At 37.7% G+C, this 25,803-nt stretch overlaps 1 protein-coding gene across 1 annotated transcript; it reads right to left on the reverse strand.

Annotated features, from left to right (window-relative positions):
• Window positions 1-4,996: 4,996 nt before the first annotated feature.
• On the reverse strand, window positions 4,997-20,345 carry LOC123309095 (facilitated trehalose transporter Tret1-like). Its single transcript, XM_044891981.1, has 3 exons — window positions 20,005-20,345; window positions 6,399-6,641; window positions 4,997-6,343 (listed from the first exon to the last, which is right to left on the reverse strand). Exons 1-3 carry the CDS (start codon window positions 20,069-20,071, stop codon window positions 5,280-5,282), a joined length of 1,374 nt encoding a protein of 457 aa, XP_044747916.1. The 5' UTR covers window positions 20,072-20,345; the 3' UTR covers window positions 4,997-5,279.
• Window positions 20,346-25,803: the final 5,458 nt, after the last annotated feature.

The following is a 25,803-nucleotide window of genomic DNA, read 5'->3' on the forward strand; positions in this document are numbered from 1 at the left end:
GACAGCTATCTTGACATTTTTGCTTATAACTCGAAAACAAAAGAAAGTGGCCAAAAATGACTACTACAATTGTTAGTTTCTCAGAAAAAGAGAACGAGAATGGGGTATCAGATTTTGTGTATCTCTTCTGGTTTAAAAACTGTAGTGCTAAAACATCGAAATTTGCCCACCCTGTACATACAATTATAATTCGGGAAAGTGATAAGTAAAATGTTCCACAATTAAATGTCGGTTCACTAAAAATGTAGGTACACCACACTACTAAGATTCATGGCTTTCAGAAATCAAAAGAAAAACTGGCCTTTATGTTTGGTGGAAGAGCTCACGTTAAATGAACAGCAAAATAAGGCAGTGAAAATTCTGAAGTCCTCAGCAACATAAATTCGGTAGAAGAAAGGAAAATGTTCCTCAACTTTCAAACCGCGTGTCTGAACAAAGCCCCCGGCGAAATCTAGAAATTCTAGAATATTCAGACACCATTTTGTGAAATGAAGAAGTGATAATACATGTAAATATTTTATTAAAACATTTCATCTTACTCACCCTCGAACTCAAAAGAAAACCAAAGATATATCAGCGATAATCTCCTATTATCCGAAATCTCAGAATTCACATAAACTGATGTAACCGATACATAATGAAAATCCATAATTGAATTTGAAATATTATACTCCTTTCACGACATGAATCGTGACCTACAGACCAACGGAATACAGAAGACCCAACCATGTACCGACCAGTCACATGGCTTTCCAGCGATGTATAAATTTATCAAATCGTGCATTTCAAACCAAATTCATAATCATTGTGAAAGAAATAACATCGTCGCCATGTAATAAAAAGGATGCACCAAAGACAGCCGATTCGGTTATCTGCAATAAAGCATTCTCTAAGCCAACGAATCTTTACGCTATGTACATAGACTGCAAAAAAAGCATTCGATTCCATAGCTCACGAATGGCTCTTGACAATTTTGAGGATTTACAATGTAAATCCCAATATTGCTAAGTCGCTGGAAAACTCCATGTCAACCTGGCATAGTAGTTTTCAAATGAAAGTAGCAGATGAACCCATTACAATTGGACCTATTCCAATGAGACGCGGAATTTTCCAAGAAGACTCGCTGAGTCCTCTGTGGTTCTACATGGCTCTGAATCTCTTGCCTCATAGATTTTGAATTCTACGGACTACGGATTTACCATCAAGACTGTCAGTAGAACTATGATGAAACTGAATCATCTCCTTAACATGGCCGATTTGAATTTCTTCGTATCTACTAAAAAACAAATGCAACAGATGCTGAAAATGGTAGAAGGATTCTCGGAAGATATCAAAATGAAGTTTGGACTGGAGAAATATCGACATCTGAACATAATGATAGGGAAAATAGAAGATGGTACCTTCAAACTCAAAGAAGGTGCAGAAATTGATGCATTAAAAGAAGGAGACACCTACAAGTATCTAGGCATGAAAAAGTCAAGAAAAATCAATCAGATCCAGATGGAGAAAGAATTAACGGAGGAGTTCACCCGAAGATTGAGAAGGATAACAAGAACTAGTCTCAACAGCAAGAATGCTCAGCACTAATCTACTCATTCAGTATCATCTCTTGGACCATCACTGATATAGCAGCCTTACAGAGAAAAACAATGACGATGCTGACAAAACACTACAAACATCACCCCAAAACGTCAATAGAACGGACAGAGAACCGACACCTTGGGGGTAAAAGAATTGTTTATTTGCCCAACCGTACCTATGTCTCAGGAAATTGAAGGACTTCGAGAATATTTTCTGAACAAGACTGCTCCATCAGAAGTTGTTTGTGATGCTGATAGTTCTACTCCGTTAAAGCTGCAGCAGGAACACTTTGAATTTGTCGAACCCTCTACAGAAAGCAAATTTCAGAAACTGATTGGCAAATCTTTGCAATGCCGTTTTTCAATAGATAGAGTGATTCAAGGGGGAGGTTCATATGTATAATTATTTAATGATTTCGGTTGAAATATGACGATAAGGGTGACCGGCCACCGAATGCGAAGTTGAGCGAAGCTGAGCGTTATCAATGCTAAATGACGAGCTACGTCACTCGATTCTTAGCTTGTCAATTATATTAGTACTGAAAACGCTCAGCTTCGCTCAATTTCGCATTCGGTGGCCGGTCACCCTAATTATTGAACATGTCGGAAAGAGTCCATTTCTGTCGGGCTATTATGGACGACGCTGAGAAAGAGAAAAATGACCAACTAGAATTTTGTACAGTTCCATTAAAAAGTCTGCGATGCTATTTATCCAACTCTTAAGGATAAGCCACAATAATCAGTTTCAACATTGAAAATTCGATTCGAAAATATGCTAAATTTGAAGAGGTTTTTTTATCTCTTGAAATGAATCAATATACAAAAGAATACGATCTTCATCTTTGAATATTTTGTCAGGAAATTAATTCGATCGTCAATCTCACTACAACATAAAGTTCCCACAAATGGGCCGACCACTCGGCGATGTAAAGCCCCCCATACACGAAGCGTGTGTTTATCTTGAGAACTTGGAGCCCACACACTTCTGGAGTTTCATCGGATGTAGTGGCACATATGTCGAGGTTTACTTTTTGAGACGGACAAAAAAGTTAAACCTTTGCGGTTCACCTATAAGTGTATGACCAGCCTAAGGTGAGCGATATTGCGTGTGGCTTTATGTTTGAACCGAACTGTCGGTTCAAATGTTTATGAATTTGCTGTTTATGTATACTTACCTAATTATATGTACTTTTTCTTCTTATTGAATGTTGTTGGAAAGTTGCTATCTCGATTTTTTTCAGATTGATAGGTAGTTGTCCTTTTATCTTTAGAATATGAAAATCATATTACAGGCATTTTTAGAGGGCGCATTATTTATTATATCAAGTAATATGTACTCTCTATTGTGTTGAAGAAGGGATTTCAAAAATTGGTCCTGCAAACAGGATAGCTTGTTATTCATAAGTCCTGAGCGGCTGGACTGCTGGTTATGAAATATAATTTGTTGGATTTGTGTGGGGCAGAGTTAGTTTACTATACACCAATTAAGACTTTGGAAAATAGCTAACATTTTTGGCAATGCAGGAACAGATTTTCCTTTTTTTGAGTATAAGGCGTCATTATGTTTGGTCCAATAATTGATAATGGTACTTTTCTTCCTGATATTATTTTTTTTGTTGCATTCAAGTTCAGGCATATAACCTTAGTTTTTCTACAAAAGCATACAGCAAATTCGATGAAAAACAAAGTTTCAGAAAATTCATTCAACCATATATTTCTGTACCATTAGATGGCACTGTAAACATCGACTTCTTGAAGATGAGGCATCCAAAAAATTCACTTCGTAACCCTCCCTCCCCCAACAGCTTGCTTTATGAAGTAGCCAAAATTAAACCAACAAAAATTTGCTACACCATATCGAGATTGTACGGGAATTCTGCATAACTAGAGTTTTCGAGTAATGTATGTACTCGTATGTATGGTGTTACCTCCTCAGTAAGCTTTCATAATTTAAAAATCTCGTAAAAACAGGCTGAAGGACTTCGGTTGTTGGCTCTCTGAAAAATAATGTACAATTATTATTATTATTATTGAATAACTAAACATGGCATTTATTTCATGAATTTTCAACAGCCTGTATTGTAGAGTTCCCAGAGTCAATTAAATTTGTATTAGTATTTTTTCTTTATGTCTAATTATCATCAGTCACAGTCACTAATTCACTTTCACTACTTTGCACTACTTTGTAACTCTTCGGCATTCACTGTTCACTCGACTCTATTGAAAACACTTACGTTTTTGGGGTCCGCCGTGCTTATCTTTTATATCGATACGCCCCTGTTCGTGAATATTCCAGCAGCGTCGATAGCTCGATAGACTCAACCTTGGTATAGGTGAAAATCTTTTTTCCGATAATCTTGTTCATAGGTTTTATTGGAAGAAGACATTTTCAACTCGTTGATCCTGAAGAACCTATCTCAGGGGTATAACCAGAAGTTGCCTGTGTATCAAACTATATCTAGTTATTATTTTAAATGAAGCCTGGGACTCCTTGGTATGTACAAAATTTCAGCATCATGTTCTCCCGAAATTTCTTTTGATTTTGTACGTAAATCAATTTTGCTAGATCCATACCGTAACTCTTTAATTTTCATTTTATTCATTTTTTTCCTTAATGACATCATAATCACATTTTTGTTTATGTTCTTGTGAACACAAATATTTCACTAGCCTTTTGCTTAGATTACTACCTAAATTTTTATTACAGTGCCATAGATTTCATTGCTGAGTTGTTACAAAATATTGTATTGTTTTATGATGATGATGATGATGATGATTTCAGCATTACTCAGATGCATAAACAGAACTGTTTACTGATGGCCACTGATTTCATTTTAACACAACCTCATAGTTTTTCACCTGCGCAGATCTACAGACAGATCAACAAATCGTATTCTTCAGTGAAAACAGTATCTTTGCTGAAGTTCAGATGGGGATAGTGGAAAGGATATGACAACATCTTAAGTGTGTTTTCAATGAACCTAACTATCCATTGTTTCAGTTACTGAAGATGAAAAAACCATCTGATTTCGTTTCTATGATCTATCTGATCTGTAGATATATATTTTAGAATGTTTTCCAATCGTCAGTAACGTCCGTTTTCAATAATCCTATCTATCCATTGTTTCAGTTACTGAAGATAGAAAATGCATGTGATTTCGTTTCTATGATCTATCTGTAGATATATTTTAGAATGGTTACTAATCGTCAGTAAGTGAAACGATGGATAGATAGGTTTATCGAAAACGGCTGTAAGTCGAGATTATCATCATCGATAATGATCTCGAAGCAGTGAAATCGATGATTCATGGGTGTTTCTCATATTAAATCACCACATAAGGATACTGTATGTAAAGTATTTTGTGGATTTCATGGAACAGCAAATTTTCTATCGATGCATCATGAAAACACAAACCTGTTTTTTAAATCGCTGAACCTACAATTTTCATCATTGTCAAAAAATACAGCGATTGTTAAAAATGTAGGTAAAATCCTCGTAGAAGGTGTGAGAAACTTTCACGAAAAACCTACTGAGACCATCTTTTCAAAGCCTGCTATTTTTAACAGTTATTTCAGTTACATGAGAAATACGGTGGCGCTTTTGAGTTGTGCAAATAAAAATGTTATATAAAATAAACAGATATGAACACATTCACATATTTCGAGAAATAACTTTATCAAACCTGAACAACGAAATTCTCAACTTTTCAACATCATTTGAATTTCCTCAAGTGTTTTGTTCTTAGTTTCAGGTAACATGAACAGATTGAAAATCAATCCACTGAATGCAACTGAAGAAAATAAATAAAACGATGCATGTAATCCGTAAGATTCGTTCAATGTCTGATAGATATAAACCGATAAGCTTGCGAAAGCTACAAAGATACCATCAGCAGCCGTCATTCCAAGGGCCTTCACTTTAGCAGGGAATAATTCTGCAGTCATCACGATGGGTATGATACCAATACCGAACTTGAAAAAAGCAGCAAAAAGCATCAAGAACGCTAAAGGAATCCAAGACGCAGCATGTACATCATATCCAGAGTATTTCATGTTATAGTAAATTGCCATCGTGAGTAAGGAAAGTCCTGAAAATAAACAGGAGAAGCCATAAAGTTTCCTGCGGCCGAATTTATCAACAGACAGCATAGCTACCAATGAAGCTATAACCATGACACTGGCAAAAATTATGGCGGAGACCTGCGAATCCAAATACGTAGCTCCAGCCTCATCTAGAATGTTATGAAAGTTCATAAGGATAGCGGTGAATCCTACCATATTTTGTATGCAGTTCAAAATTGTCATTATGAATATAGCTTTTCTGTTACTATCTATGATGAAGAGATCCAGCAATCTTCCTTTCTCCATTTTCTGTCTTCTAATCGCAGCAGAAATCTCCTCTAATTCTTCTTGAACGTCTAGATTACCTCTCAGTCTTTGTAATGATTTTTTTGCTGCTATTTCATTATTTTTGAATAGATGATAGTATGGGGATTCAGGCATGAAAGGAAAAACAACTAACTGTACTATAATGATACTTCCTCCTACAAGTGGTGGTATCCTTATTGAGGTGTAAGGAGCAATAACGTAGATAACCAACACTCCAATTAGTACCATCGTGTATATTATTCCAGCAAGGAATCCTCTTATTTTTTGGTGAGCTATCTCTGCTACATACATCGGAGAACATACGAATGCGACATCTCCAGCTACCCCAACCAAACATCTTGCTACAATGAAATATTCCACACGGTCTGCAATACCTAGAACACAGAAGAAAACAATCTCAAAGTTATTCAAACCGAAATTTGAATTCACCTATCAGTATCCATCCTACCAAACTAGTCGAAGAAGCTAAAAGAACTGATTTCTGTCTGCCGATTTTGTCGGCAAGAAATATGGTTATTGGAAGTCCTACGATACCAAATATCATATAATAAACTTCCAGTTTCATTATGTCGCTAGATGTCACCTTGATGGGGCTACCTTCCTTCTGCAAAATGGGTATAGTGGGAGCAGTCCATCCAAAATGCATTCCATCGGAAAGTGCGTTCAATGTTCCTGGAAAAAAAATTATGAGTAATACTTAAGTTGGGAAATATTTCGTATTTAGAATAAACGTAATCTTGTTGCGAGAATCACTGTATATCTAAGGCCCGTTGCACTAATGCCCCTGAACATGAGTACTTAACTAAGCGTAGCTTAAAGTTAATGAACGCTTAATTTTATTTCCAGTTGCACGACAGCGGCTTAACAGAATCTTAAGTAAGGGGCCCTTAAGTTTTGGTATCTAGTGATATTTCAGTTTTTTATTTTGGTACTCCAATAAAGCCTTTTCATTGGTTGGCCGGTTGAAGATGATCGTTGTCATTTCATTAACCTAACTTTATTGTCCTGTCAGTCAGTGTCAAGTAAACTATTATATCAGAGACAAGTCTCTATGATTATTATCCAAAGTGACAACTTTTTGTTGCTGAATTAGCAATATTATTGATAATGAAATGGATTATCAAATAAAAGGTACTTGATGTTATTAGAAAAACCCCAGCAGTTCTGCAGCCAGTTTATGAGTTCAACAAATTATTTTAGGTTAGAATTCCGCCCTTAAATATCTAAGTGGTCATTACAGGGGCGCTTAAATTTAAGGCTCTTTTAGCCATTTGAATGTCACTTAACAGTTGGTGCAACGTAATTTAAGTTAAGGGTTCATTTTAAGGGACACTTAACACTAAGTGCGTTTGGTGCAAACGGGTCTAAGTGGAAGCCCACCAAAGTAGCGCAGCACTGACATGGCACAAACATGACAAAGGCGATGCAAAATTTTCAGATATCGCACATCTGAGTGAAGTGTCAGTTATTATTATGCATCGCTTTTGTCATGTATGTGCCATGTAGAGTGTTACGCTACTTTGGTGGGCGCCCTCCCTAATGGAGATGAATGTTTCAAATACTTTGAGTGAAACCGCATTTTCTCTGTGTTTCCTTATTTATTTGGTATTGAATTGATGTGATTGCTGAAAATCCTTGTTCCCAAGTTTCTCGTTTTCACTGTTGTAGTATTGCAGCCTTCAGTTTCGAATCAGAACTATTTTATTCTGGCTACAAATGTGTACCTCGCCAAACTGCCTGTCGAAAAATAATTCCTTATCCTCGAAATACTGACGAGTTACATGAAAAAATTTCGAGTCTCTTCGAAAAGACCGAAACATGGGATATGGGGCGATATTGGTGTTTCCCTTTTTGTGAATCAGTTTGGGGAACATTCCGGGAATAAATGTGATAAGCGTATTGGTTTTAGTTGAGTTGGTATTCAGCCTCACCATTGAGTATTAAATATACTCAATTGTCCCACTATAAGGTGTATAGGGTAAAAGGTATCATAATATCGGGATTGTTATGAAGCCAACATTGAATTCTTGAACAAGGAACAAGGGGCTAAAAAAAGTAAACAATATATTGGATCTGCGGTTTTGGCAACGCAGCATACAATATTAGCTTTCTGTGCATACAGTTTTCAGCGGCTCAGGCCGCGTGGAGCTCCTATTATTTTGTTTAACAGGAGTTTATACCACAGGACTTTTTCACCATCCATATAAGGCCCAAAAGAGGAGAGAGCAGAATTTTTTTTCAATTTCACCAGAATACGAATTTCAGCCAATGGCGAAACTTTTCGAGAAATTTTTTCATGTGGAAATTCATTGAAGAGATAATTTCACCTCGGAAAGTTGATAAAATGAATGAACATTCTTTCTTTAATGGAAAAATTATTAATTTTTTTTCCGTTTGACGAATAAAAAAATTTCTGACTTTTCGAGATGACGAACTGATTACATTGATTAATAATGAAAACCACATATAAATTAGTGGTTTCTGACGTAAGATATTCATTTTCTCTTTTTGAAATGATCACTTGAATGGTGTAGAACCCTCTTAACTCTTGAGGAGATCCGCAAATTGAAAATACACTTGCACTTGATTATTCGAATATCGGGCAACTAGTTCAAAACTGCAAATTATGGGGGACCTCAACTATAATGGAATTGTTGAAAACGTAAAAGAGTAGATCAAAAATAATTATTTGTTGTATGATATGACGAAATAAAAATAATTGATACATGGAATATTTCAAGAATTCTCTACTTAATTTTCTCATTTAATTTTCACAAGCCGAAGTATATCCTATGTGGTTCGAAAACAAGTAGAAAAGATAATACAGAATAGACAGAATGCAGTGGAAGGAAAAAAAAAGTCACAAACAAACAGTGCCAAAACTGCCACTACCAAAATAAGAACTGAAACTCAACACACTTCATTGAATTGAGTGACTTTAGCACCAGTTATCAAGTCTTACTTCAAATTGGTTCACATCTGGCGCGCACACAACCTGACTGGGCAGTTTTTTCTACAAATGAAAAACTGTACTCGGCAAAAAGTGTTCACGTAAAGACGATCTGAATGCCTCCCTGTAGAACTAGTAACGTTGGCCTCGCAAACTTGCATTTGTGGTTAAGTGGAATAAATGTGATAGATTAATGTGATAGATCCACTCCGAAATGGCCATGCAGAATTTGAAACCTGGTGATTATATCTCCCCTTAGTCGTCTATGCTCAAAGGTAGTCACCTTGATGTAGTACAGCCCTTCTTCTTAGACAGGTCTTCTGTGACCATAAAGCATTCCGGTAATTCTTTTCTGTATCATCCACAGTCTGTCTTCATGTAAACTAGTATCCCACACTGGGCCCGCATACACAAAAAATGGTCTTATGAAGGACTTGAGCAAATGGAAGCACGTTGACACATAGCAGTGATGATCAAAAACTCTTTCAAAGAGATAGCACCTCTGAGATGCCTCGCGACAAACAAATTCCACATTTTCGGTCTAGGTAAGTCGCTCAGTAATTACCTACCACTTCCAGGTCAGTGTATGAAGCGCAGGGTGAAATTGGTCTGTGACAGTCAGCATAAGGTAGGCAGGGTTTGTTCATTCGAGATGTAAGAGAGCGCACTTCGCCAGGTTTATAGTGATGAGCCAACCAGCACACCACCTCTCAATCCTCTGCAAGTCTTGACGCAGCATGTCATAGGATACCATGAGATTAGCGGAAATTTTGGTATCATCGTCGAACATAGAAACTACAGAAGACAATCCTATATAGGATGTTGAAGAGAGAGGAAGAAGGAATGGGACTTCAGACAGCAGGCGTGGATGGCAGCTACAGGCTACACCGTCTACATCTTTAAGCAGGCCATCTATCAGATAGCTGCTAAGCAGGCCAGACATTAACATTATTATAATAATTATAACTTTAGCCTTTCGTCTTTCACACTACTCTTCAGAGGAACATTCACTTACTCCAGATATCTCAGTTATCAAGAGAATTGAGTTCCTAATTTAAATTATTATTTTGTGAGGTGTATACTCAGATATTGTCGAATATCCGAGCGATTTCCACAATTTCATTTAAAGCCGGAAATTCGAGGTGGTAAGTTTTTATTGGACCACATTGTATATTTTGAAGGAGTTTTCAGAAATAAAGCTGTTAATCTGTAAATCGTACAGTTGCCCCTCTCGTTATTACTTTTGAAATCTGGGCTTTATTATTTAATGCAAATAAATGGGTCTATCTATTTCTATATCATTGGTTTTTTATTGATAAGGATTCGCCTGTCTTATCTTCCTTGATGGGTGGCCGAAAACCTGCATACACTGTCCGATACAATTAAGAGCAAGATGAGTGCAGATAAGAGGAAACAATATTGATTAAAACGTCCGACTGTATAAGATTATTCATTTACACTTTTACTAACACTTATAACTAACTATGTCACTAAGGCCCGGTACTTTCACCTTGGAATAAATTTTATTCAATGTGAATAAGTATCTGTCAAATAATTTACTATCTAAAGGATTTCTTATTTCGGTGCTTTCAGATGAAATTATTTGACGAATAACAATTCTATGAAAACACGGTATACTAATTTTCACTGATTAATGTAAAATAAGAAATTGTCATAATTCCAACTAGAAAGCAAATACTTTGTGAAAATCACACAAAGAATAACCATACATCCAGAATCTAAAAAATTTCACCAATAATGAAGTACCTACATTCGATCTATGACAAATAAATTCTTATTATCAAGTTTCAATGACAGATTTATTCGATGAATAACATTATCTGAAAGTGAAAAGACTGCATTTTTACTTATCCTAAGAATAAGACTTATCTATCGAATAAATTTAGATATTCGCACGTGAAAGTACCGGGCCTAATATTTATTTCCACTCGTATTTATTTCCATTCATCCGTCGCTTGCACTGTGAACTGTACTGTACTGTACTATTTTTCCGATGGGCTTTTATAGGCGCCGGAAACATTCTGGCGATTTCGCGCGCTTTCTAGAAAGGTCCGGCCGCCAGGGCCGGATTGGTTACGCTGTCCCCTCCTTAAGCCTGTTCTGCCCCAGAACAGATTCCGTAATTTTTTCTGAGGACCGTGGTGAAACCTGCAATCATCACCATTCCTACAGTAGCAGTTCGAGTTATTCGCTTGACAAAAGAAGACTTGCTACAGTGCTCCTAGTGCTATAAAAGAGAAAGTCGAAGTGAAAGTGCCCAATAACAAAGCTACGGAATATTTGATTCCGACTGTGAAGTTTGTGTAGGTTCTATATTTGTTATCGGAATTTTAATTCGTTAAAATTTTCAAAGTTGGTGTTCATCCACAGTGTCCAGAGGTGTCTCGTTGGTACTGCAGAAAACATCAGGTGAGCTTATTTTTCGTATCTCTTTTCTGATTTTTCTCATAGCGTATAAAACATTCGGCTTTATACCATAGTTTTATATTAGACTATTTCAGTGAAGATTCCTGAATATTTTATTATTTTCAAATTGTTTGATATTTTGAGATTTTTGAGTATAAAACCATGTCGGAAACCTCAGATAATGAGGGTTCCTACATGGAAGCGACCGATGCTGAAGAATTCAGCGAAGGCGAACACGAGGAGCTTGTAAAGCTCAGAGAAGAAAATGGGCAGTTGAAAGCTCAAATAGTCAAACTGACTGAAACTGTGTCACAGTTAGTCAGTGAGATGCGCCTCTTGAGGGAGGAAATGACCCGCAATAATATGCCGAAATCTCCCACTTACGCCGCAATCACAGAATAATTCCCTTATAGGAATTGTTTCACATCCCGAAACAAGGAAAAATGATTCAACGCAGGTCGCGAAGGCCCCAAACGCGCCCCCAACTAAACGCGCGTGAAAAAAAAGCTCCTCTTCTGATGAGGAGACTGTCAAGAAGGCAACGGAAGTGCCTAAAAGAGATAGAATTCCACCCATCACGATGATGGGCACCTCAGATTGGGTATAGATATCTAAAGCTCTCTACACAAAAAGGATAAACTACAACCGTGCAACTACAGTTAAAGACGGTATAAAAATCATCGCGTCAACCGTAGATGATTTTAGAAAAATAACAACATTCTTCGAGCAGCATGGTAAAGAATTTCCATGATTTGATGAGAATTTCTGATATTCCAGGGAATATCAGACGCTGAGGTGTCCAGAATGACATCGAACAAGACAAAGAAGCCAATACCTCTCTACCTGGTTAAAACCCAAAAAGGAAATCTTCGAAGTGAAGCGACTCTACAACCTCTGTATTGTGATTGAACATAAAAAGAGGCCTGAAAGTCCAAGCCAGTGCTTTAGGTGCCAAAGGTACGGACATGCACAAAACAAATGCTCCTTCCCGTGGAGATGCGTGAAGTGCTCAGGAAGTCATAGCAGCAATGACTGCACACTCACCAGAAAAGGTGAAGAGAGAAATGCCACATGCGTCTTATGTGGAGAAGAGGGCCATCCAGCTAGCTACAAAGGATGTAGCGAATTCAAGTTGGTGACCAGAAAGAAGAATTCCCGAAAATCAGCTGAACAGAAAAAAAAGGTAACAAAAACAACAACTTCTGAACAAAAAAATCAGGAAGTAGCGAAGACCCAACCTACAGAGCAGGAAAAGAAGAGGGAGACTCCAAAACCCGTTCAGAAAAAAGAAGGACAGAAGAAGCTTACAATGAAACAGGCTGTGAACAGTCAGCAGGAAAAGAAAAAGATAACTGAATCAGCCGATGATTTAGATATCTTCACGAAAAAAATTTTCAACAAAATAATGTTGAAAATTGAGAGGGAAATGGAGAAAAAACTCCAAGCATTATTCAGTAAACTGAATTAATGGACCTTACGAATATTATGAAGAAATCCCTCAAGATAATCTCGTGGAACATAAACAGAATCAACACCCGGAAAGCCGAGATAGAAGAAATAATATCAGAGAGACAACCTGATATTATAGCCCTACAGGAAACAATAATAAACCGGAACAGACGACTGAATTTCATGAATTATGAAACGTATAGATGTGACAGAATTACAAACACCGGAGGAGGAGTAGCAATATTGGTGAGAACAGATCTGAAACACTACTTCAAAAGCAGATCCGACGAAACACAAGGAGAAACAGAAACAGTTACGATTGTTGCTGAATTGAATCGTCAAAGAGTCGAAATTACCTCGGCGTATAAGCGACCACCAAACAATTCATTGGAAGAAGAGATAAACAACATGTTGGAAGGGACAAACCCGAAAATCTGCATCGGAGATTTCAACTGTAAATCCCCATTATGGAACAGCAGAGCAGAGAATAGAAATGGCAAAAAACTCAAGGATTTCGCCGAAAAACAAAATGCCATAGTGATTGGACCAGAGTTACCGACATATCTTGCTTTTGGTATAGGAATACCAGATGTAATAGATATCGCGATATTGAAAAATATAACTCAAGAATTCTCTATTGAAACTTTGGAAGATGGAACCTCAAACCACAATCCCGTCGAATTGACAATTGGAGAAGAGCAAAGAGAAAAACTGATGGAGATAAGAGAATATACCAATTGGGCTAAATACAGCCATTTAATACAATCGGAAATATAACAGAAATTCCAACAATAAGCACTCCAGAGGATCTGGAATGTGCGGTTGATAAACTGGAAGAGATTATATTGAAAGCTTACGAAAAAAGTACGAGAAGAGTGAAGAGACCAGCACCAAGTCATCCGCATGGCGATACGCCTAAAGAAGTAAAAGATCTTATACGAGAAAATCGAAGACTGAGGCCCGGTACTTTCACTTGCGAATAAATAAATTTATTCGCATTTATTAAGTCTTATTCGTAAGATTAGTAAAAATCCAGTCTTTTCACTTTCAGATAGTGTTATTCATCGAATAAATCTGTCATTGAAACTTAATTAGAAGAGTTTATTTGTCATAGATCGAATGTCGGTACGTCATTATTCGTTGAATAAAATTTATTCGAAGGTGAAAGTACCGGGCCTAAGAAGAATATATCGGATGAATAAAAATGATCTGAATAGAAGGAACCTCAACCGACATAGCCAAGTTCTGAAAAATGCCCTGAAAGATCTAAGAACAAGCAGATGGAACAAAAGGGTTCAAGAACTGAATACAATCGATCATTCTGCATGGAGAATGCAAAAAAGCCTACGAGGAGAAAAGACTAAAATTCCACCCCTACACGGAGAAAGGGGAATGGCGTATACTAATACTGATAAGGCAGATGCATTGGTGGACTCGATCGAAAGAGAATCGAGAATAAATTATAGGATAGACGACGATAATGAAGATTTGGAAGAACTGGTTGAAGAAAATGATGAAGAAATGGATGAATTACCAGCAACTGCTGAAATAGACAAGCCAACATCGCCAAATGAAATCAGGGAAATAATCAGAAGTTTAAAGAAGAGGAAAGCTCCCGGAAGCGATAAAATATCGAATGTTATATTAAAGAAATTACCTAGAAAAGGTATAGCCGCTCTAACAAATATCGCGAATGGAATCATGAGGACAGAACACTACCCAGAGAAATGGAAAACAGCGGAAGTCATAGTATTCAATAAACCATTTAAAGAGAAGAAGTTCCCACAAAACTACAGACCGATAAGTCTACTGTCGGCGTTAGGAAAAGTAGTAGAAAGGATTATCGCCACGAGGCTAAATGAGGAAACCGAAAATCTGAAACTGATACCGCCAGAACAGTTCGGATTAAGAAGAGAGCATTCAACAGAGCAACAATTATTAAGGCTCACAGAGTACATTACAGAAGGATTCCAAAATAAACAAGCCACAGGTCTTGTTTTACTAGACGTCGCCAGAGCTTTCGACAGAGTATGGCATGAAGGATTAATATATAAGATGAGAAGTGCTGGATATTCGATCAAAATATGCAAGTTGATCCGGAATTATCTCAAAAATAGAAGATTTTACGTGAAAGTGGAAGGAGAATGCTCCACAACAAGAGATTTAGAGGTTGGAGTACCCTAAGGGTCAGTGCTTGGGCCACTTCTGTACAACATATACATTCACGATATTCCGGAGAATCCAAGAACCATGCTAACGTTATATGCTGACGACACAGGCATAGCAACTCGACACCGAAACCCAGAAGTAATAGAACGAGTTCTACAAGAGTCGATTGACGAAACAAATGACTGGTGCATAAAGTGGAAAATCAAGATCAATGGACAAAAGAGCCAAGCAATATTACTACAGAAGAGAAGACTGCGACCCACAACGAAACTGGAAGTTGACGGCGAAGAAATCGACTGGAAAAATGAAGCCAAATATTTAGGAATAACGTTTGACAAAGGACTTACTTGGAAAAGTCATATCAAACAAGCAATCGACAAAACGAAAGCAGCGATGAATAGACTCTACCCTTTAATAGGAAGAAGAAGCCACATGTCGAAAGAGACAAAATTGAAGATAATCAAAGCCGTTGCTAGGCCTCAACTGACTTATGGATCAGTTTCCTGGGGCTTCGCGGCAAAGAGCCACATCAAAAGAATTCAGGCCACTGAAAACAAGCTGCTACGATGTGCAATAGATGCACCTTGGTTTGTCAGGAATAGACAGATTTATAGGGACCTAAAATGGGAAACCATAACGGAATTCATGAACAGAAAAGCAGAGAAATTATTCGAAACAGCGAAAAACCATCCGAATCAAGAACTCAGGAGACTAGTGGACTACGACCCAGAGGAAGACAAGAGGAGAATGCGAATTTACCGAAGGAGACCAAGAGATCAATTAAAAAGAGATTAAAATAACAACAGAAACTTATTGAAAAATTCAATAAAGTGTTAATCCAATAAAGGATAAACACATAAATCCCAGCACGATAATGTGCGAGAAGAAAACCGACTAAGAGACGAACGGTTTATAAGCAAATGCCCGGAACCAAAATTCAAGAAGCAGTTAAGGGTTTTTAGTGGGTCTCGAGCTCGAGTGAGAAACCCCACTTGTTCCCCCTCAGGAGAGGGTGGTTCGTCTGATTTGCAGATTTTCCCCCTGCTACACAAAAAAAAAAAAAATACAGTAGCCTTTTTGATGGAAATTGCACTCCACAGTTTTGCTGGGCTTCTTGGTTTGCTTCGAGTTAAAATTGCACACTAAGATACCCATATACCAGTTTCCTGAAATACCACCTCCAGAATGCTTCGCACAACCCGCCAGTTCAGCTCGTCCAATCCACAACCGAGCTTGGGAACAGCTAATTTGCTAACTCCAAAGCGTTGAAGGTATTCTTTGAAGCTATGCAGTGTCGTCCATAAATTCTGATAGGTTAGCTTCTGATGGGAATGTTGCTTGGTTACTAGGTAATAAATGAACCGACCTTCAGCCTTCAATTTCAAAGCTTCTCCGATTCTTGGCTGTTGTCGCAATAGTTCTTTTTGTCGTACAAATTTGTTTCTGAATACTCTTGCTATATCTTTGCTCATACGAAGGTCGTTCGCTACACAATGAGCGAGAGAGTATTCCTCAGAATCTTTAAAGAGGTCTTGATGTACTTCCTGTGTGACGCCGAATCGTGCAACGAGTGTCTCCCCATAGCAATCCATAAACTTCCATATACTGTAAACTACATCATTTATCCTCTTGATTACTTCATACGGTACCTCCCACTGTCTCTGCAGATTCGGTGGAAAACATTTTCTCCTTTGTTAATTGTGTAACCACATCAGATCTCCAGCGGTGAACCCACTTCAATAGCCTTGATGTCGTAGCGCATTTTCATTCGGTCACTTGCTTGCTGCATTTGATTGCGCACCTTGTCATAAATGTAATCCAGCTTGTTTCTTAGTTTACTAATGTAGTCCTCCCCAGCTACGTCTTATCCAGGCTTACATCCAAACTCCAGGTCGCAATGCAGCCTTACTTTTCGGCCGAACATTATATTAGATTGAGTTTCCTTGGTGGATTCGTGAACTAAAGATATATTTGCCATGGTGAATAGATGTAAATATTCATCCTAGTCCCGCTGGTGATCAGAAACTACTTTGGCTAGATGTTTTTCCATGGACGGATTCATTCGTTCGACCATGCCGTCTGATTGTGGATGAAGAGGTGAAGTCCTAGTTTTGTGAATCCCAAATTTCCTGCATACTTCTTGGAATAACGTCAACTCAAAATTTTGGCCTTGATCACAATGCAGTTCTAAAGGTATTCCAAATCTGCAGAGAGTTCTTTGAACAATTTATCAGCTACCGTACTTGCCTCTTGATTAGGAATACCATAGGCTTTCACCCATTTTGTAAAATAGTCCATCGCTACCATAATGTACTTGTTTCCATGGTCTGTTTCGGGAAAAGGGCCGGCGTTGTCGATAGCTACTCATTCCATGGGGGATCTGACGTTATATTGCTTCATTGTTGCTTTTCCTTTACCATAAGTTCCGTTAGCAGCAGCACAAACCTTGCATCTTCTACACCAATCTTTAACGTCCTTCTTACAATTCAGCCAATAAAATCGCTGCCTGCCTCTTCCAACGTCTTGGTTATCCCGAAATGTCCACCTGAAGTTGCATTATGTAGTTTAGTCAGAATTTCTGTCTCGCGGATCTTCGGCCCAATCAACTGAAGCCTATGCTCAGATCCATCTTCATTTTCCCACCAACGTTTCAGAAGACCTCTATCAATCTTCAACGTTTCCGATTGTGCCCAATACGACTTTATATTCTGGCTCAGTCTGGATACTTCTTCCCAAGTAGGTCATCTACCGCTTTTCTTCTAACTCAGGATTATTTTCAAGTCGTTATCTTCCTCTTGTGCTCTTTGAATTTCTTCAGGTAGCCAGTCGTCTTCGATTACGGTGGTCCGCCTTAAATCTTTTCTTCTAGGCGCGAGTTCTGGGCTGAAGTTCTGGGGACACTCAATGGTTTTGGTCGAGCCAGTGTCTACCATAGTTTCCCAGTTGAAGCTCTTTCAAATTCTGGACGATTTCGCTTGAAATGCCCACTTTTGTTGCAGTTCCAGCACACATCATCCCCTTTCTCAACTTGTGATATTCTTCGGATTTCTTCTCTGACAATGTCCTCAGTAGATCGGTCTGTTTTATGGACTTGTCTTACACGAAGGTGTCCTCTATGCGACACTTGCTTCGCTGCCTCACTTTCCAAAGCCTGGTCTAAGGCACCACCTATGATTCTAGGGCTTGTTGTATTTCTCTATCCTTGATCCCATCCACTAATGTCTGGTTTGATAGCTGTTCGAGGAAACTGTCCAGAGTAGATGGATAAGCCAGTCTGACGCTACATCAGCTTCAAACTCCTGTTTTCTGCACTCGGTTCTTTATTTGTGCATGGTAAACTTGTTGTAGATGAGCATCGCCATATCTCATCTGCAGTTTCGATGTTAGAACTTTGTAACAGGCTTGTTGACTCTCCGGAATCGTTTGCAGAATGTTGAGTGCCTCTCCTCGTGGAGCTTTTATTAATGCCTTTGCTTTTTCCATGTCGTTCCAATTGTTCGCCAACGCAACAGCTTCAAACTGTTTTTGATATGTCGACCAGGGTACTTTTCTATCGAAAGTTGGAGGCTTGATCTGCATTCTACTACCTTCGCAGTAATTTTACGCTTTCGCTGTGCTGTAGGGTGATGAAGCCAGAACATTTATTCTATTTGACATTATTTTCAAGTCATCTATCAATTTGGGGTGATGTTAAATTATTCCTCCCATTTCTTCAAACATTCCGTCAACCTTGTCAAACTTTTCATCAACTTCGTCAAATTTTTCACTTACTATATCGAATCTCTTGTCCGCTTCATCAAATTTTTCATTTATGGTTTCTTGTTTCTCATCCAATTTCTCTGTAAGTTGACTCACCACATCGTTACAATTTTCCTTAATCTGGTCCATTTTCTCATTCTATTTACAAAAGAGTTCCATTCTTTCGTTCATTTTACTCAAAAAGTCCATTACCACTTGAGTCTCCAAGGCGTTCTTTAGTGTTGTGGTCACTGGCATGAACTCCAACGTTTTTTTAACTTAATCAAAACGTCCGACTGGATAAGATTATTTATTTACACTTGTACTAACACTTATAACTAACGACCTAACTATGTCACTACTATTTATTTCCACTCGTCCGTCACTTGCAATGTGAACTGTACTGTACTGTACTGTACCGTACTACACTTCCGCTGGGCGCCGGAAAAATTCTGGAGGTTTCGCGCGCTTTCTAGAAAGGTCCGGCTGCCAGAGCTCTTGCCTCAGCTCAAATTTTTCTTGAACTAAAATTTCCAATATCCATCAAGAATACAATACTTTATTATTGAAGGCCTTCAGTGAAAACATGTTTTATTTATTTATTTGGTTCCGTTTCGGATTGTACGTCTCTTCTCCCCCATAAAATCTGCCAAAAATCATATAATCGAAACAATATTCTTTCAATTCGAAGATTATTAGCCAACTATGGGGGCTAAGCCACAGATTACAGCATTATCGTAATCCGTGCTTCTAAGCAGCCATGTTATTGCAAAATTTCCCAATTGCCGCCACTGTCTTGTTAGAGTCACTCTAATTCGTGCAATATTTATACGCCATCTGGTGAATAGTTTCTGACATATTTAATTTTATCTGAGATTATTTCAATTTGTAAATATCATTCGAAACTATTTATACCGGGGGGAGACCAAGTGAGAAATTTGGGCTTTACTCGATTGTGTGATTTATATAAGAGTGGGTATTTTGAAAAATTTATATATATGATCTCTTAAAGATCTGTCAATATTGTCAATTTTCCTAAAATATATTTCATTGAGAATTTATAGTATCACTACCCAAGGCTATGACTTATCAACACTTCTGATATCTGCCAGCTTCTGTGATTTATATTATTAACACTTGTAATTATGTTTCCTGAACTAGACCTATACGCTCAGGAATGATAAGACTTATGTCACGTTTCCATGAAATGTAATAAGGAAATTTCAGAATGACAATTATTCCAACCTCGTCCATATGAAACGATTTATTTCATACAATTGAAATGCTCATTCAAAAACTCACCAAAGAAAACTGCAATAAGTTGCGGGGAATTTCCCTTCAGTAAAGTAAATAAATTCTCCCTGGGCATAGTTACAAAAACTAATTCTTGATTTCACTCCCTATTCGTACGAGTTGTGCTCAATATCATCTGATATTACATTTAAAATTAGACACTTATCCAGTCCACATATTTGACTTGTCTAAGTTATCTTTTGTTGAGTCGCACTCCCAATTGATACACAAGCAGACATCTCACATTCCAGAATACTTTTTCCATTGTGCACAATTAACCAGGTTTAACAATGAATATTCTATTTGGAAGGAAGGCTTTGAACTGACGGAACTCAAAATTTATCAGCATTTATTCAGATAGCGATGAAATTTGCACATACGAATGAAATTTTTGTTTGATTAACCTTCCAAACAAGGTCGGGATGACCTAGTTAAGATAGTGTTTGCATTCTGCTAATGACCTTATTCCTCATCAATTTTTATCTGGTTCAGTAGGGCTAACGCCTTATCGTCCAACTGTTTTTTCGATTTCACTAAACCAAATAGAACTACTTTATATTCAACAATTTGGCTCTTCTGTACTATTGGTTTTTGTTACTACTGTATTAATGATAATTCGCAGGCGATTTTTTTTTTTATTCTGAATGCTCGGAACTTTATTCAGGAACTCTTTCATTCTAGGACATTGTTTCACCCAAAAGTTCGTTATTGAATTTCACCAACCTAAATTTTCTTGATTAACACAAGAGCTCAATCTGAAATCATTATGAGCGCCGAAAGTTTTTTCCAAACGCCTGTCGTCTAATGTGTCCTGTTTTCTCTGCTTTTTACTGGAGAAGCTGTGAGGTATTTCTGACCACTATTTTACATATCTTCTTTGTAAATTTGTCGTTGTGTGCTTTCATTTTTTTGATAAGTCTACTACTACTTACTATTTTTTCGATTGTTTGTATATTCAATTCTTTTCTCATCTGATTACTACTACCTACTTATGTACCATGGGATATCTAATGCTAATCTAATTATCTATTCAGGAAGTTTCTTGTTCCTAAAATTGTGTTCATTATACATACACTATTGCTCCGGTCTACGTTATACTTGGTATAATCACAGTTCTGATTATTTTCAATTCATTTTTCAATGGGAGTCTGCTTCCTCCGTTGATGAGAGGTTATAAAATACCATGTAATTGCTATAAAACAATATTGAACAAAGACAAATTGTCTTTGTCCTATTCTCTTCCATTTTTGTTGGCTTAAGGTTAGCCTTTTGTCTAGTATTACTAGTACACCTGAATATTTTGCTTCTTCAATTCAATTAATTCTCTGTTCTTGTATTTTGATGTTCCCTACTGTACGGTCGTTTTCTTGTTTGCATTCATTTTCATTCTACACTTTTTGAAGTATTCCATTAGCTTCTCTACGTCTCCTTGTAGTTGAATTGTTACTGATCTTCTTTGCCTACGCGAAAGGTAGTGCTGTGTCGTGTGCGAATTGGGCCATTTTGTTTTTTTCTTGATATTCTGACATGTAGATTATGAAGTTTACAGGTCTTTGAGTCGATCTAAGAATAAGGTTTTTTTTTAATCAAGAATATTTATGTTGGTGAAATTCATGTACGAACTTTTGGGTGAAACAATAGTACAGAAGTGCCAAATTGTTTAATATAAAGTAATTCTATTTGGTTTAGTGAAAGCTCTACTGAACAGCAGAATTCAAACACTATCACCAGGTTATCCTGACCTTATCTTGAAGGTGTTTGAAAACATAGCCAGAAAATCCATTTCGACGTTGCTCGGGCCTTCGGCCCCCGCGTCCTCTACATGATTTCACTTCCATAAGCCGGCCACAGGCACAGAGAGAAGACGGCGTGCAACAAGCAACATGCAAAGAATGACAACCATCAACTTTCGCACTTATTGCCCACACACGTGAGAGAAAAGAACACGGAATAATGCGCAAAGAACACTTATAATAGTAGTAGTGCGAGACTTCGTCAGTTTGAAAATGTCATCAGTGGGAGATGAGGAATATTGTCTTATGGCAGTGGCGTACGCTTGTTTGGTGAAAAAGAAGCAATTGAAGTCGCTTCGAGATAGGAAACCAAGGAGTAAATGGGTTGAAGAATGGCTTTTGAATAGAGACCAATTTTCCCATATCAATCTTCTACAAGAATTACGTTTGGAAGTTGAAGACTGACAAAAAGAAGAAGGTCATAATACCATAAAGTCGGTACATAAACTTCATCCTTTCCTACGCCCGATCGTTTAGATTCTAATACTTTTTTGAATTCCCGTCGGAAACCATCACGAAGGGTGTTAATTTCAACATCTTTCAACTTAGCAAGTAAGACATTATATGCGTAATTCTTCTTCGATCGGTCCATATATTCTTTCGATTTTGTTTTCCACAAAGATGGGAAGGACCTATAAATTTCTATAAACTCCGTAAAGAATTCGCGGGAGACATTTCTCAGGTCCGGCATCGTCCTTGGTGCATTTCGAACCGAAACAGTACTGAAGACTGAAGCTGCAGCTGGTCGATTCGATTTGCTGTATGTATATTGCCTACTTCACTGGTGTAGAAGTCCGTGCGTGCATAAAATCGGCCACACATGGACGTTCATGCTACGCGCATCATGCAATTTTTCAGGATGGTTCGGAAGAAGCGGCATTACACTAGCAGGGTACCTCTAAGAATTTTTACGGTTTTTATGCCCCCGTTTTGCTCTCATTTTGCTCCGTTTTGCTCACCACTCAGTTTATTTTGCTCACCTATAGACAATGAGCTATAGACAATTCAAAGTGCCCTGCTGGTGTAATATTACACCAGCAGTGTAATGATGAGTCTGACTGACAACAGTGAATTAAGTTTTGAAAACTGATTCAATATACAGGTTGTTTCAGAAAAAGGCGAACCCTTCTCTAGGATAGGAAAAAAACTGATATTTTTCAGTTTGGGGTTTTCCAGAAAAAAAATTTTGTTACAGCATCCGTATTCAAGTTGAAGGGCGTTGAAGACAAAAAATATTACAAGACAGTTGATTCCTACATCCCAATTTGTCGTTTTATCGATGGTGCAAAAACATTTTGATTCACATAATGCATACTATATTTCATAATAATAATAATTAATAACTTCACCATTACCGACCATTACTTTGCATCAGTTATTACTTCATAAATTTTAAATCAAAATATTCCAAAACGGTTCACAGTATCGAGTTTCACCAAGAGTATCATTTAGGTGTAAAATTAAATGATGTTTAATTAGTTCACTTGAAATTATAAACGACTAGGTAGTCCACTAGTTCTTTCAAAGAAAGGGTGGTCTGATAGCAGCGGTCAGAAGTTCTTCAGTGAAGCAAAGCTTCCTTGTTGTTCTTCATTTGAAGGTAATAATATACATTTATCAGCCGATATTGAAAGAGCCAGTTGGTTAGGAAAATTGTCGATAAACCATCGGATTCTGAAAAAGTGGTCCAGATTGATATCAAAAATAACGATTCACATTTATTTCGAATGTTAAGTCCAGTTTTGGGCGAAAAAGCGATACAAAAATGTTTCAATGACAAAAACAAAAAAAAACAACTTATCTTTGAAGTGCTTTCCTTCCAACCAAAAAGCTCTGTGATTTGCCCATATCCTTAATAATTACAGAATCAAAACAAATCCTTCGTTAGACCCCCTATAGTGTGTTATTACATAAGGAGGGCACTCTGAATTACCTGTATCCCGGTACCGGTAACTGGTAGAGAAAAACGAATTGCACATTTGGAAAATTGGAAAGAGCAAAACGAGAGCAAAACGCAGATATCCCAGGAGCTAGGGTAAGAAAAAACAATTTTTTCTCATCCAAAAACTCGTAAAGTATAAATGAGCAAAACGAACAGACTGATGAGCAAAACGGAACAAATAAAGAATAATATTACACCAGCAGGGCACTTTTGATTATCTATATCTCGGTAACGGTAAGTGGTGGAGAAAAACTAATTGCAGATTTGAAAAGAGCAAAACGAGAGCAAAACGCAGATATCCCACAAGCTAGGGTGGGAAAAAAAAATATTTTCTATAAAAACACGTAAAGTGAAAATGAGCAAAACGAACGGACTGGTGAGCAGAACGGAGCAAAACGAGAGCAAAACGGGGGCATAAAAATCGTAAAAATTCTTCGGAAGAGATGAACGACGGAAAACATGCAGCATTCATGCCCACACACGAGCGTTGATGGTTGCCGTTCTTTGCATGTTGCATGTTGCACGCCGTCTGGTCTCTGTGTCTGTGGCCGGCTTAAGAAACGAAAAATGTTATCATTGAATATAATCGATAGTCAACTACCCCAAATGCTCCTCCATTTCAAATGAACATATTGTTGGCCTCATTCTGCTCAAAAATTCACGATTTCCCAATTTTCTTAGGCTCTTTTCAGTTTTTTCTGTTCGGGCTCCGGAATAAAAAATATGACCTTGTTGGGGTCACGCTTCCTCAGTCTTCATTCGACACCCTTCCGATTTCCGCGCTTCTTTCAAGTTAATCCTCTTACCTTTTCGAAAATCTAGATTTTTTCTTGCAATTTTCGGGGATATCCCGACGGCGTAAAAATACGGTATCGGGGTATACGACAAGTTTGACTCTCCGTCTCGATTTCAATAATCCGCACTATCGGGAATGCCTTCTCGGGCTATCGCCGTTCGCCATTTCCTCACCCCGCCGATCTCGCCCCCCAAAAAAAATTGATGCGATTTAGTGATCGTATTGAAGTTCATATGACGTTGAGATATCGATTGAAATGTATTCTGGGAGGATTCTGCATTTCTTAATAAACTTTTTAGGGTTTTCACTCCCAATCTCTGAAACAAAATCAATTAAAAATGTTTCACAGATTGGGAGTGAAAACCCTGAAAAGTTTTTTAAGAAATCATATGACGTTCGCTTCGCAATTCATGAAAAGTAAGAATCCCTTCGAAAATAAAAAATGTGTAATAAAAAATCCACTTATGAACAAATCATCGAAACGAAAGGTCTATCCATTACTGATAGAAAATGTTGGGGTTGTAATTTAAAAAAATTAAACTACCCTACATCCCTAATCTATGGTGAAAGTTTAACTTCCCAATAATAAATACTCGGAGTTCAAGTGTAAAAAAAATTTGGCAATAATAATAACGTTTGATGAAAGAAGGCAACGTGGGGATCTCATCATAACCTACCGTGCTCTCCACAACTTTTTCTGAGTTGACCTCAGCAGTCTCTTCAAGTTGAACCTTGACGACCGTCTTCGAGGTCACGCTTACAAACTGAGGAAGGAGAACTTCAAAACACAGCAAAGGCAGTATTTTATCACAAACCGCGTGTTTTCGGTGTGGAACTCTCTATCTTCATCGGTGGTGGACTCAGTTTCTGTGAATGCCTTTAAGCTACATTCACAATCAATTCACGGGCCGAAGTGCACTTCGGCACGGAAGCTTAGCAGATGGCGTTCTCCGTTACCTTTCACAATGAAATTCAAGACAAAATTTCTTGCAAGTTGCAAACTATCACTTCGGCAAGGAATTTCGTGCCGGCTATAGATGATGCTGATGCTTATGTTTTGATCAGTTACATTTTTGATTCATTTGAGTATTTGGTTCCAAGATTATTGCGAATGGTAAATTTCGTGCCGAAGTGCACTTCGGCCCGCGAATTGATTGTGAATGCAGCTTTAAGAATAGCTAGGATGCTTGGATTCGTCGCGAGTGAGTGCTACTTGTGGAGTTTTCTTTCTTTCCTATGAATTTCACTTTTTTTGGTGTATTTTTCATATGCTTATT

The sequence above is a fragment of the Coccinella septempunctata genome, chromosome 3, assembly GCF_907165205.1.
Source record: "Coccinella septempunctata chromosome 3, icCocSept1.1, whole genome shotgun sequence".
Lineage (NCBI taxonomy): Eukaryota > Metazoa > Arthropoda > Insecta > Coleoptera > Coccinellidae > Coccinella > Coccinella septempunctata.